Genomic DNA, 14,079 nt, shown 5'->3' on the forward strand with positions numbered 1-14,079 from the left:
ATCTAAATCTCCTTTAAAAGAATCATTCAGATGCACAGAGGGACAGACTTATGTGCTGGACGGTTCCCCCGTTGTTCCCAAACGTTCCTCCTCCGTTGTTCCCAAACGTTCCTCCTCCGTTGTTCCCAAACGTTCCTCCTCCGTTGCCGATCCCTCCGTTACCGTTGCCATTGGGGAACTTGAATCCATAGGGGTAGTGTCCATTGTGGTGTTGAGAGAAACCGTGTACTTGAGGAACGCCCACAATACACAGACGCCTGAACTCATCTGCCAGAGAAAGCAGAGCACAGATCAGAAGATCCCAACAACTGTTTGATTCAGAGAGCCAAGAAAAACCATTTACGTGGATTATTACAGCGATGTGGACTGAGAGGCCTCGACCGCTTAAAGCTGCAGCGTGGATCCACCTGAAATATCCGCTTCCTTCAGCTGCAGTGAGGCCATCGAGTAGAACCTGACTGAGTAATATGATGAAAACGACATGCACATAATAGACATGCAGCTATGTATGCACACGTGCTTTTTAGCAGGTAACATGGACGAATGTTAACCTCTTAGTTTGGGAAGTCCCGATAAATCAAAGCACACGAGCCGAAGTTTAACGGGGGAAGAGAGCGAGCACTCTGCAACAGAGTCTGGGTCACATGGTCTCACGCAGCTTGAGCAGGGGGATGATGGGTAATTATGTCCACATAAGTCCTTTCCATGCTTCTTTGTTTGCTCTTTGTTCATGACATCATGCTCATCAGTGGATGATGCCCTTACCTTTATGTCAGAGCTGCAACACAAACTCAGCCTCACGCTTACAGCGTCGTTTAGTTTGACTGTGCTGAAGGTGCTGGAGGGTTTTTCCTTATTTTAATCTCATATGTATCTCACAGAATGAGCCAACATGTATTTTTTATTATCAGCTTCTCCTAAAAACTCTCTAAGAAGCGTTGCCAACATGGTGTAGCTGAAGTACAGACGGGAGGCAGAGCCTCCAGCTTCCAGACCACAGCTCCCAGTTTGGGTTTGGGAGAAGGACGCCCTCTCTACCTTTATGATGAGGCTTTTTTAAAGCTTACAGTCAGAGCTGGAGCAGTCATGCTGCAACAGGCAGCTGCTGGGGGATTCCCATGATGCACTGGGTGTTTCTTTATCAGTCACCTTTGTGTTTACGCAGCTCTCTGCATTTAATCAGTAGTTATTATTATTGTCTGGATCGCTTCCACAGCGTGTCTGTTGTCCTGTCCCCTCACACCCAACCAGTCACAGCGATTCTGTTTCAATTCAACTTTATTTACACAGCACCAAATCACATCAACAGTCGCCTCAAGGCACTTTCTATTGTAAAGTAGAGCCTACAATAATACATACAGAGAAAAACCCAACAATCATATGAGCAAGCGCTTTGGCGACAGTGGGGAGGAAGAAACCTCTGGCAGGACCAGGCTCAGGAAGGGGCGGGGCCATCTGAGAGAAGGAAGACCTCCCTGGGCCAGGGTCTCTTCCTGTTTAAAGGGAGGTTTTCCTTCCCACCCTTGACAAGTGCTTGTTTGTAGCGGGTCATTTGATTGTGGAGTTTTCGCTCCATTATTGTAAAACCTTTTCCTCACAACACGAAGCACCTCGAGGTGACCTTGTTGTGTCGGTGCTATATGAATACAAATGAGCTAAACATATACTCACCAGAGCCTCTGACGGGGCACATCTCAGGGATCTGCCCTAAAGCCCAGCATCGTCCCGTCTCACAGCAGCACTGCATCTTGGTGTACTGACCAGTCAGATCTGCAGCACAGCGACCGTTTGCCAGAGCAGAGAAACAGGTTCCCGCACGCTGATCTGAAGAAAGAGAAGAATATCAGGTTGCTGAAAATACAGCAACAACTTAAAGACTTCATGCAAACAGGACAGCAAAACAAAGCTTTGTCGCAGGCCGCTGAGTTACGATTTAAAACATTCAAATCAACACAAGTTTAGGTCAGAAGGCTGTGCTGCCCTCTGTGTGGTGCCTGGGAGGAAGTTTCTTTATAGGTTAGCAGTGGGAAAGGTTGCCTGGGCTTTCAACTAACAGCAGGCATCTGAAGGGCCTCCAAAAGAGAGGTCTTATTTGTTACAGTCGGCCAGGTCGGGGTCAATGGGGCAGGATGTGGGGCGGGGCTTCAATGAGCGTATGTAAGGAGGTGACTGAGGGGGAAGCAAAAACCAAAAGACAGAAAAAATCAAGGCAAAGTGGCATTTTTATCTTTTTATAAACTGCAAGACAAACGTGAAGGAGATGTTTAAGAAAAGGAAAAACTAGGGAGCAGGGTGGGGGTCAGGGGCTGAGGGAGGAGTGCAAGTCGATTAACTCACTAATGAGCCAGCAGTCTGGAATTAATCAGTTCCATGTGGCGCAGTTCTTGCCAATTAGAAAGAACATGCGGTGCTGTGCTGCGAGACACATATACAGTGCAGCACGCAGGCTCATGTTTGCAGGCAGCACTGAGGTATACCTTCCATACATATTCACAAACATATGCTTTTCCACACATGCAAGTACACAGTGCACGCAACCAACTCCACAAACTATAAGATCCAGACGGTACGACGCAGCTTTAGGCACGGTGGAGGAGAAAGGGAGCGGGGAGGGAGGTGCTGATGAGGATGGTGATGACTTCGATTGGATCCAGATGTTGGTTTGCTCACTAGTGTTGCTCCAGTGCACGAGCATATGCTTTCATTTGGTGAGGTGTTTTTACAGACTGACTGACTGGACAGGTCTTCTTTTCTTTTTCTCTTCCAAACTTTCACTGTGTGACGGAGCATTAGGCTCTGATTACTGTCAGCGGCCCCAACAGGTCCCAGCGGTCCACTTCATCACAGCACAGCGCATCCAACAGAGACGAGAACAAACATGCTGCTTCTAAAACACGAGAGCAAACAAACAGTATGCTCTGTAAAAATGATTCACTCCTGTGAATTTACTCTAACCACAAAAACCAAAGAGATCATGTATGGAGCTGAGAGCCCAGCAGTCACATGTTGAGGAAACAAGCTCAGATTGTGTTTTGTTTTTAAGCCCAGTTTTGTGGGCTTTTTGATTGGTTGGGATAAGTTTACTGATCTCCTCTTGGTTTCCTCTCAATCGAGCCTTTCCAAGGATGTACAGGAGCAAGACCAACATCAAACCGCAACCACAGAAGTAAGGCTCAGGATGTGGATGTCAGAGGGATGTAATGGGGAAAATGGAGGAGGATGGGAGTGTGAGAGTACTCCAGTTTGGGTTTTTTTAAAAAGGAGACAGAATAAGAGAACTGTTCCACTTACAGATAAAATGAGCTCCAGAGTAAATCACTGAGCTGCTAGCTGAGGGAACGAGCTGTGGTGCGAGCCATGCTTCAGGCAGAAGAAGGACGGTGTGAGAGAGACGGGAATAAAGTGAGAGAATAAGGTCTTTAGGGGAAAGGAGAATAACGGGGCTGAAAGTGATAAAGGGAGAAAAATGGCCTCGTGTAAAGACAAACAGATGGAGAAGGACTGAATTCGGTGACCGGAGCACTGAGTCAGTGTAATACAAACATACCACAGACACGTGCACGACCCCTTTTTCATGTACGACGCTGACCAATCGATCTAAAGAAACCACATTTCTCTTTGAGAGATGCAGGTCGTCAGCACACGTATCGATTAGCAAGGTTTGAAGTCGTGCAGGGACGTACATTTCACTTCTCAGGCCTGACTTTAGAGGTCACAGCTTTTGTCTGAATCTCTTCGCTCTTTGTTTCTTTCACCGCGTGCTCGATGCTCAACAATCCCCTACATGACTGCGAGCTCTCTACCTGTGACATCTCCCGCGCTCTGTGTACGCGCCGTACGGATGCACACATCTGCACATCTGCGCGAGGCTCTTCTTGACATTTTCACACAAAGCTCCACTTTTTCCAAAACAAAGTCAGCGAGCCAAATACCTTCCACGGATGATGGATGACATATGTGAAACTAGGAAATAACTTAAATATAGGAATGTTAAGTTTAAGAAAGCACGATGGAAGCAAAGAGGCTGCTTTTCCCTCTGATGTCGTCCGTTTTGGAGCAAAATGACATATTAATGCTGAAGCTCCATATGGGGGGAGGATTGTAGGGGAGTCCATATGGGAACGCAGCAGAAAACGTGTATATATTAACTTTGTACTCGCTCATACTTTTTATTTAATCATGAAAGTGCCCCTGTTTGCAGTTTTGTCACATCATCACACACTGATTCCTAAAATGACGTTGCATACAGAGGCCACTTTCACAAGTAAATCATATTACGAGGCTCATAAGTCTTATAAGAATAAAATATCAACTGTCCCTTTGCATGTTTGCTAATCCTCGTCCATACGGTCTCCGTTAATACTCCAGAGTCTGACTCGACATGTCAGTTTGTTACGGACTGTGTGTGAGTCACTGTGTGTGAATGAGTCACAATGTTAGAGCATTAATCTGCTCTAACATTAGAGCAGATTAATGCTGTCAAGGACAAATAATGTGTGTAAGTTTGTTTTCCCGCACATGGCGACCACAGGTCTGCCGCTCGATTCACCAGAACTCCACTCACAGGAAGCGGCGAAGGAGGGAGGGAGGGAGGTTACCAGCCAGATGTGGAGCTCTTAGCGAGCCAGGGGGCGAGGAAGTGCACAACTGTAAGAGAAAGAAACGTCGAAACTGTTTATGTGTGACTCACCCACACATCTGGAGCCATCTGTGCTGGAGATGTAGCCTCGTGGGCAGGTGCAGACGTAGCTACCGGCGGTGTTGGTGCATTCTCCTCCGTCGCACACACCGGGAACGGTGCTGCATTCGTCGATGTCTGAAAGAGGCCGTTACATCATAAATACCTCCGTTCATCTGATCGTGGAGCACATCTGCTGATGTTCAAATGTTCAGTTCTTTGTTAGGATGCAGTAGCACGCTGCAGTAAAAGTTTATTACACTGGAGCAAGAGTTTCTCCCTCGGGGGAAACCAAATGGATCTGCAGCCTGACAAAGTGGAATTACTTCACTTCTGGTTTGTTCTGTTCTGGCTAAAACTCGAGCTCATCAGCCAAACGTGTAAATAGCAGGAACAATCACGCAGTAAACCACACGGCTCGGAGAAGGAAAGCACATCCGGCTGACCAATGCATCAAGGTAACATCAAAACAACCAATCAGATTACAAAATATCAAACAAACAGAAGAAACTAAGAACAACAATCACAGGCTGGGAACGGGACATGTGCAGACTAACACAGAACCTTTTCATGCACGTCTCCCTCGCTCTTACATTTGGTGTCTTGGCCGTGGTTAAGCAGAAAAAGCTGAAAATGAAGCCCTGTTGGTGGACAGCCTGCACTGCCAGCCGAGCCTCCAGCGTGGCTGCCAGTAAGTGTATGAAATAAGCAAAGAGAATAAATTCATGCACAGTTAATGTTTCCGTTAAAATGAGTCCTGTTGTGCAATGAAAAAAAGAAATAAACAGTACGGGGTAAATGTAGTAACCACAGTTGCTTTCAGTCTAGAAATTACGACTCGACTTGAGGCTAAATTCAGAACAGGATAAAAGCCAAACGCAGCACGGCGGGACTCAGACTTATGCTGGTCTGAGAGCATCGAGGTACGACAGCGTCGAGCTCAAGTTGTATTATCCTGTGAGAGAGGTCCTTGTTGCTCCATGATGAGGGAACCCAAAGTTTTATGGTGTGTTACGCTTATTTATCCATATATGTAATTACTGTATAATTACAGCATCGGTGCAGCTCGTGCAGTAACACACAAGCGAGTGTGCTGAATGCGATCAGCTAGAAAAGTGAAAAGCGTGGTGTAAGTGTTTGTCTTTGCAGGAGTGAAGAGTGTGTAACTTAAATCCACGCGTCCTTTGTCTCTATGTGCCTGCATCTCAGTGTGCAGCTACAGGCTGTCCTCCCCCTGCTGAAGGCCGAGGTGAGGCTGTAAAAGCCCAGGCAAATAAACCTTACGTCAGCAACAGCAAGCCAGACGTTACTCCAGCGCTTGAGGGACTGCCTGTGTGTGTGAAAGGAAACGTGTGTCACCTGAATAAATGTCTGCGAACAGCCATCGAGTCTGCTGCGTGTGCACGACTGTGTGTACACGGGAAAAACTCCCACATACATGTAGATAAGCTAGAGTGCAATATTCATTTTTTAATCTAATTGCGACTTTTAATGTGCTGCCTCTTGGCCAGGACTCCCTTGAAAAAGAGGTCTTTGATCTCAACGGGACATTCCTGGTTAAATAAAGGTTAAAAAAAAAAAAAAAAAAAAAAAAAATATGTGAAAACTGGAGTAAATGCATGTGAATCTGAGGGCAACAGTGAGGTCTGTGTGCAGCGATTAGGTCTCCCAGATGCTGTTAAGTGTTTCTTTGTTCAGCACTAACAGCTGGTTTTGAGCCAAAGCCTTTCCACTGTATTTATGGAAGAAAAATGAAAGGCGAGGCAGAAACAGGGTAAGGAGGGTAAAAAGCAGAGGCTGTTAAGCAGACCGAGCTCAGAAAACAACAGGTGTCCCGGTGGGTTCAGGTACTGTGTGATCAGACACCCACGACATCTCAACCGCTCCAAAACACGACTCCTCTAACAATGAAAGCTCTCATTGTGGCCGCTTGTTCAATAAAACGCTCCCACAGGATCTGGTCAGATTGTGCGGGAGATTTCACTAAACACGGGTTTCCTGCGAATCTGTGACGTACACGCCACAATTGTCCTTTTGTTTTTTACAAGCTTTGCAAACACTAAACTCTTACTCCTTCACTCTGCACGAGTCAAACAAACAAATGGCAATATAAATAATGAAATCAACAAAACAGCACGAGGGCTCGTTTTTCAACCAAATTTCAAAATAATTGAATAATAAGACCAAAAGAAGTCGTTTGCCAAACATGTTTCACACGACACACCTTATTTCAGCTGTTTTCTGAGGATAAAACCAATTTCATTGCTGTCACCTGCTATTATTATGATCATACCTACTCATATTCTGTTACTGCTTCAGTCCCAAAGGATCCCAAAGTCTCAGGCAGGCTGTTGCCAGACAGGCAGCAGGCTGCTTTCACAATAAATATGTGCTCAAATGTCTCCCAGGCCACATCAACGAGTGGTTTGAGTAATCAGATTACATTGTGTCTTGGTGGTCATCTATGCTTTCTATGATCTGATTGCCCAAGAGCAATTTTACAATGGGAAATATTTGGTGGGAACTCTTGTGGTGCTTTGACCAGCACTAAAGAAATAAAGTCATCCCACAGTTCACACGCGGCTCCTCTTCTCTCTTCTCATCGCTGCGTTCATGCTGCAGATGTCAATAAAGTTGTGGTTGTGAAACTTTAGCATCTGGTTCAAGGCTCCAGCCAGAAGTACAGAGGATGAGCGCGTATTTCAAACCAGCAGGTAGTTTCACAGTTTTCAAACAGCTCAACAAATATCACAAAACATACACAGTGTTTCTGTGCAGCTGGGCCCACAACACGTCCACAAGCTAGAGGTACAGAAGCTTGTGGACAGACAGGGAGCAACAAAAGGAAATAAGAATAAGATAAATAAAGATGAAATACGTGGGGTTAGGGTTACCCAACCCTACAACCGTCGAATAAACCCTAAAAGGAGGTGAAAGGTTGCAGTGATGCATCCTGTTGGGACGGGTGCAGAGCAAGCTGTGGTGTTCATGGTCAGTATTAGGCTAAATCATGGGTACTAGATGTTAATTCAAATTTAAGATGATCATCTGCTTATAGGTCACAAGTCACAACTACTGGAGTTCATTAGACACATTTTCAGTTTTGTGATTATTTTACCCAGGCTGCACTGCTGCACCACATATTCCCCATGGGCCAAACCCCAGTCTAACAGGCCATGCGGAGATGTGATAATTGCCAACACTTGGTGACAAAAAGCTTACAAAGAGCTGCTAAATCTAAGATTATGGGGGGTTTGTGTCCACCTTCATAAACCTTAGAACAGGGGTGTCCAACTCCAGGCCTCGAGGGCCGGCGTCCTGCAGGTTTTTGATGTGTCCTTGATCCAAAACAGCTGATTGAAATGACCTCCTCAACATGTCCTGAAGTTCTCCAGAGGCCTGGGAATGAACTAATCATTTGAATCAGGTGTGTAGACCCAGGGTGAGATCTAATACCTGCAGGACACCGGCCCTCGAGGCTTCGCTAAAATCACGTCTGTGACTCTGGTAGATTCAGTGAACTCATCCGCCTCATTTCCTGCTCCATTCACGGAGACATGAATTACTTTTTGTGCGTGACGGTAACTGCCTCTCATGAATCTGAAGGTGGGAACCAAAGTTCCCAGCAAATATAAACAGTTGTGTTCGTCTGGTATCTGCTGCTGCTGTTACTCCTGCTCATGAAGCAGGACAATGATTCACACGCTGTGCACCCGCGGTCTTGTTCAGCAGAGTAAATGTCATCTGGCTCAAACAGTTTCTGTAATCCTCTCAGACGACTACGAACACATCGGCTTCGGTCCAACAGACACAACCCCTGCCTCGCTAACTGTCCGACTGTTTAACCTGGGCATCGTTTAAATTCCACCCAATCGACACGCTGTAACGTGATCCCGCTTGTGTGCGTGCACGTGCTTCAGTGTGTTTGTGTGTATTTATGCGCACATGTCAGGACTACTTTAACTTTGGATACGTCTCCGCTTTTAAAGCGCCTGTGGAGATTTGTCGAGCCAATCCCAGCAAACCCGGAGTTATCGTAAAGTACACAGTCTCGACTGCCTCCCTGTTAAATCAACAAAATCTCATTTACTTTTAGAGGTTTTTTGTTTTTGACACGATTGTGTCCATTTAATGCGTTTGGTTAATTATCTGTAGCCACTAGATGCAGATTAGCACCATGAACTCAGGAGGAAAACAATGCCTTGCTCAAGAACGCTTAAGAAAGATAGATGGGAACTTATCTGACTTACTCGCTGCTCACTTTATTTATGCAGATTTTTTCATATAGTCGTTCTAAAATATTCCTAGCTCTTACTTAGAAGGCTTACCTTCACATTTGTGGGTGGTTTCGCTCTGACGGTGGCCAGCAGGGCATTTACATTCATAGGAGCCGACGGTATTGATGCAGTTGCCCCCAGAGCACAGCCCTGGCACTGCCTGGCACTCGTCCACATCTACAAAAAGGAAGCAAAGACACTGAAATTAATGACAAGCAAACGCACATGAGAACAAAGGTTGTAGTAATTACTGGATCCCCAAAGTTTGGGAGGCACAGCGTCTTATAAAGATGAAACCTGCACAGACTAACTTCAACAAGATGCAGCGTTCATGGTGTCAGTTAATGACAGGATCTTTTTGTGTCTGGCAAATACTCTCTCGCTGTAACTCTCCTCTGGTTTTTCTTTTTGCTAAGAGAATGAGTTAAAACAGGCAGTGACTTGGCACCGGCTGCAGAGTCTGAGACCACATCCAGAAAGACCCGCTTCAGCTCTTGCCTGAACAGGAAATGGCTTTTTAAATGTACATTTTTCCCAGCATTCAATGTGAGTCACTTTTACCAGTATTGGGAATATGTCAGTGGGCGTACTCCTTTCAACATAAAAAAATACAAATGGGAATACCTCTGATGTTGTCTGGGGCCGACCACTAAGTAGAGTCAGAGCACCGTGAGTGGCTAATCCCTCAAAAACACCGAGCAACATGAATAAATCTGCATACAATGCTGCTTTAATGGGAAACAGTTTGTTCAATCATGAGCTCTCCGTGGCACGGGCTGGGAAAGAAAGCAACTACTGGCCAACGTCCTGACGCGGAGCCTGGAGCTCAGTCCTTACATTTGGATTCAGAGTGACACATGAGCAACCTGGCAACAAAAGAAAGGAAGCTGAGGAGCTCAATGGAAATCATACTGGTTCCACATCCTTTACATTTGCCAGTTACCCCATAAATAAGACAATTATACATATAGATGAGTGAACTGTGGAATTACCATCTCATCAGACACACTCGGCCTATACTGTAAATAATTACTGCTACACGCAGCATTCATCCCAGCTGTGTTTGAGGTGATAAGCTGAATACTTACCGTAAGCATCTACCAGCACTCTGACACTTGTGTGTCTGGACTTTCTGGGCCTTGCTCTGCTCCACAAGCGATGCACTATGTCACCTGACAGAGGCGAAACTAGCAAAAACTGCATGCATCTGCACACAGCCGGCTTGAAGCTGTAAAGAAATAAAGCTGTAGCTAAACAACAAGCATCTGCATGCATCCTGTCAGTTATTAGGTTTAAGGCTCTGGCTTTAGCTGAGTTTAGCACTAAATTATATTATTTAAATTAAAGTCTACACTGTCCCACCAGGATGAAGCAACAAAGGGCCTGACTGTGATCATTCTGCAGTGGACATGACCTCCACATGAGGCAAACATGGAGAAGGCCTCAGGTTATAAGATATGCACGCAGAGGGAGTCCGGTTTTATCTGGGGGGGTGTCGATCAAAGAGGGGGACTCTCAGTTCATGTTACTGTCGCTCTGCTCGCCTGATTTTATCACTGTGTTATGTCCACACTGCATGTGTTAAAGAGCAGTAATGGCAAAGGGATCCGTGTGGATGCTTTGTGAGGGTGCAGTTCTCGGTGGAAGCAGTTTGCTGTTACTGAAAGCTGAAGACATTCCCGTTCCCTTAAGCCTCCATCCTCTGTGCAGAGATTACTTGAGGTTGCCTGAGTTCAGAAAAATGTATCTCAGTGCCCGCCCACTTCGAGTCGGCTGAATGTGATTCTTTGCTCTTTGCCTCGCTGTGACCGTGAGCGGATCCTAACCTGGGATTGGTGGATTGGACTTTTAGTTCGGAATGCCTCCGATTTTGTTTCTGTCTGTGTTTTGATTCTGTTTGTTATTCCAGCTTTCCCAGTGTTTTCCTGTCTTTCTATGATGTTTAGCATGAATCTCGTCTCTGTGTTTGGTATTCACTTCTGGTCTACTTCCTGTTTGAAGCTGAGTTTGCTGTTGTTCCTCTGTGTTTGTAACTGCCGGCACCTTGTGTTGATGGCTTTCACGTGTATTCTGCTCCCTCGTGTGTGTCGCTGTGTAACCCGTCCCCTCTTTGTCAGGTTGTTTGGTTGTGTTCCCTTTTGTGCATCCCTCCTTGTATACAGCTCGTGCATTAGCCAAAATAAAAGCCTCCTTTCATTTCATTCATTTTGTTCTCACTACATGCATTTAGTACCTCACTAGAAAACAAGCCTTCATGTGTTGTTGAGCCATCCCACAATGTTTAAAAGATCCTCCTTTTACATTATGGAGCTGCCTCTAAGTGGTTAAAGATCCTTCAAATATTCTAATGAAATGAAACTTTCTGTTTTCGTAGCTTATTAGGTTGTGGATGCACCAAATCTGGTTCACTATCAGGACAAATCGCTGGAAAAAAACAAAACAGTGTTTGAACTTTCCTCAAAGTTTTTCCCATTAGGACTGTGAAACTAATAAACTAACAGGCTGAGGCTTTATTTCCTCAGCATGTCACACATTTGCAGCAAATAGTTCAAAACAACCAAACTACGTGTCGGTCGACTCCTGTCCTTTACCGTTCGTGGCCCCGTCACGCGTGCGGCGTCACCGCTCCGGCACCGCACCGACAGCTTCAGCTAAATTAAGACCTTAACGGGAAAATACAAGCTCGTATCCGGACTCCTGTGTACATGTAAACACGCTCTGTGCTGTTATCACTAGTCTGAGGATGTTGTACAGCTGAGACGATGATGGATAAAGTGATGGTTTGGATGTTTATCGTGCTGTGTGTGCGTCTGTGTGCGTGCGTGTGTTATTATGTGCGTCCTTTTTCATCTCTGTTAACATGAAGCGGTGAAGACGTTCTGCCAGGTGTGTAGACAAGAAGAGAGAGAGCGAGGTCTGACCTTGGCAGGCTCCAGTGCGGATGTTGGGTATGAAGCCTCGTCTGCAGGGGTGGGGCTGGGCAGGACACTGCTCGCAGGGGTGGCCCCACGCTCGGCCAATGGTAGCGCAGCACAGAGTTTTGGTGCAGACGATTCCACTGAGCTGGCCCTGACACATCTGGTTGTTCACCTGGGTGAAACATGGCCCCGTCCTGTAGTCTGCAGTTTAACAGTGAGATCAATCCTTTGTTAATTGGTGGCTGACCTAATACTTCATTGATTAATGATAAAGCAGTGATTCATTTCCTGCAGCACATCTGGTGCAGGATTAAATGAAACCACACAGTACATTAATGAGACATTTCTAAATGCAGGAGGTATATTTCCTGCAAGTCTTCCTGCCTCTCTTTGTTTACTACATGTTGGTGCAACATTTTGGAGAGATGACTCGCCTTTCAAACACATGCCTGCAGTTTCGTTTCTTTAAACGTATCGAGCACTGGTTTAAAAACAAGAGGAGACAAGTTTAGGAGTCCAAGACTTTCGATAAACAACAGGAGGCTTGGTTCCACTAAAACAGGTTAGTTCAGATTTCAAGGTTTCAAACATTAGCTTATTAAATTTGCTCACATTAGGCTGTAAAAGTGGTTTCACTCAGCAGGAATTTGGCAATCTGATAAGAACAACTTCTGCGTATTTAGAGCCTCTATTAGAACCACATTCAACGGACAAACTGAAGCACGTTTCAGCTCTTTAACGAGGAGCTGACAGCAGGCTAAACAGTGGAGCTTATAATTTCCGCCACAGCTATGACTCAACCAGCTAAATAACTGCCACAGAAGAAATGAAAGGGCCTTTGAACACTTCTGTAATCTACCGTGGGGACAATGCCTTTTATTTTGGCTGTGCAAAAACACATTGCTGCTAATGACCGACACTAATGTTGTGTTTGAAATGAACACGAGCATCGCAGACGTCAGACTGATTCGTGCAGCTGTGACAAACTGAGCTCACAGGTTGCAGAGCTCCGGTTTGATCAGTTTATCATCAAACTTTACTGAGGACACCAGTGTAAGTAGTTCGCCGCACACACCCCTGGGCTTTGTTTTTGGACATGCTTGTATTTTTCTAGACATTCAGAACTACACACACATGGTAACAACGGCAAAAATAATTGCACGAGAAAAGCACTGACCACTCGTGCTGCACTGCTGCCTGCCAGTGTAAATGGCATAATCTTGTTAACTGCACTTCACAAATCAGACTCGGTGAGCTCAAGCTGAAACCATTTCAGCAACACGACGTTCGTCCCCTCAGTCACATACAGCCTAATGATTGCTTCTCTTGTGGGAGAAAGCCTATTAAGTTCTCTGCAGTGGCGCCAAACTTAATATAGCCTTCGTTAAAAGAAAAGTACGAGAGAAAAAGAAGCAGATTGTTAGACTGACTAACAATGAAATGAAAAGCTAACTGCATGGTTGGCTCGCCAAGGCTGTGACAGAGAAAGAGAGCTGCCCGCTCAGCTCTGAAGGACAAAACGAGATGAAAGATTGGAGGATTCGAGAAGTGGTGGCTGTCATTCTCCAGTCTTGTTGCCCTTATTCGTTCCTTGTGCCATATGAAAGGGGATGACAGAGAATGGACCAAAAAGTAGGAGAGGCAAAAAAAAGAGCAGAAAGTAGGTCAAACTGAGCACGCAGCAGTTTGCAACTCTCACCCATCTGTCTTCGTTCTCTTTGTCTACTTTAGCTCTGTTTGTCTTTCACTCTCGTCTGCTTCCTGCTTGCCTCCCTCATCTGCTCTTTGAGCTTTCATCTTCATGTGACCTGGTGTCACATGGCCGACTGTATGTGATGCATTTTTCTCATGGTTAGCTCTAAAGCAACACAATGCATGCAAACGCCTCTGTGCACAACAGAAAACGCACATTTAATTCCAGATTAAAAGTGAATAAAACAGAAAAAGAATAAAACTGCTGGTAATTTATAATTTACATTTTTTGTCAATAAATCCAGTGCAATCAATGATAAAGGTCTAACTGATAACACTGCTCTTTATCAAAAAATACTGGTTTCTGAACAACTGTGACATAGAAGAATAGCTTCATACACACACACACACACACACACACACACACACACACACACACACACACACACACACACACACACACACACACCGAGTTGAAAGACAGATAAGAGAAGCAAACAAATTCCGATTGCTT

The 14,079-nt window shown here is 45.3% G+C and overlaps 1 protein-coding gene across 1 annotated transcript in view; it reads right to left on the reverse strand.

Moving 5' to 3' along the window:
- The window catches only part of fbn3 (fibrillin 3), a 58,821-nt gene that overhangs the window by 22,647 nt on the left and 22,095 nt on the right, over nucleotides 1-14,079 (reverse strand). Inside the window, exons 6-10 of the mRNA XM_085347201.1 lie at nucleotides 11,877-12,074; nucleotides 9,007-9,132; nucleotides 4,691-4,816; nucleotides 1,672-1,824; nucleotides 49-267 (exon numbers count right to left, since the gene is read on the reverse strand). Of these exons, the coding sequence (XP_085203327.1) occupies nucleotides 49-267; nucleotides 1,672-1,824; nucleotides 4,691-4,816; nucleotides 9,007-9,132; nucleotides 11,877-12,074 (822 nt within the window). The remainder of the gene's footprint in view (nucleotides 1-48; nucleotides 268-1,671; nucleotides 1,825-4,690; nucleotides 4,817-9,006; nucleotides 9,133-11,876; nucleotides 12,075-14,079) is intronic.

Source organism: Diplotaxodon limnothrissa, linkage group LG23, assembly GCF_057381915.1.
Source record: "Diplotaxodon limnothrissa isolate DT_005_m linkage group LG23, D_limnothrissa_male_GT1.1, whole genome shotgun sequence".
In the NCBI taxonomy this organism is placed as follows: domain Eukaryota; kingdom Metazoa; phylum Chordata; class Actinopteri; order Cichliformes; family Cichlidae; genus Diplotaxodon; species Diplotaxodon limnothrissa.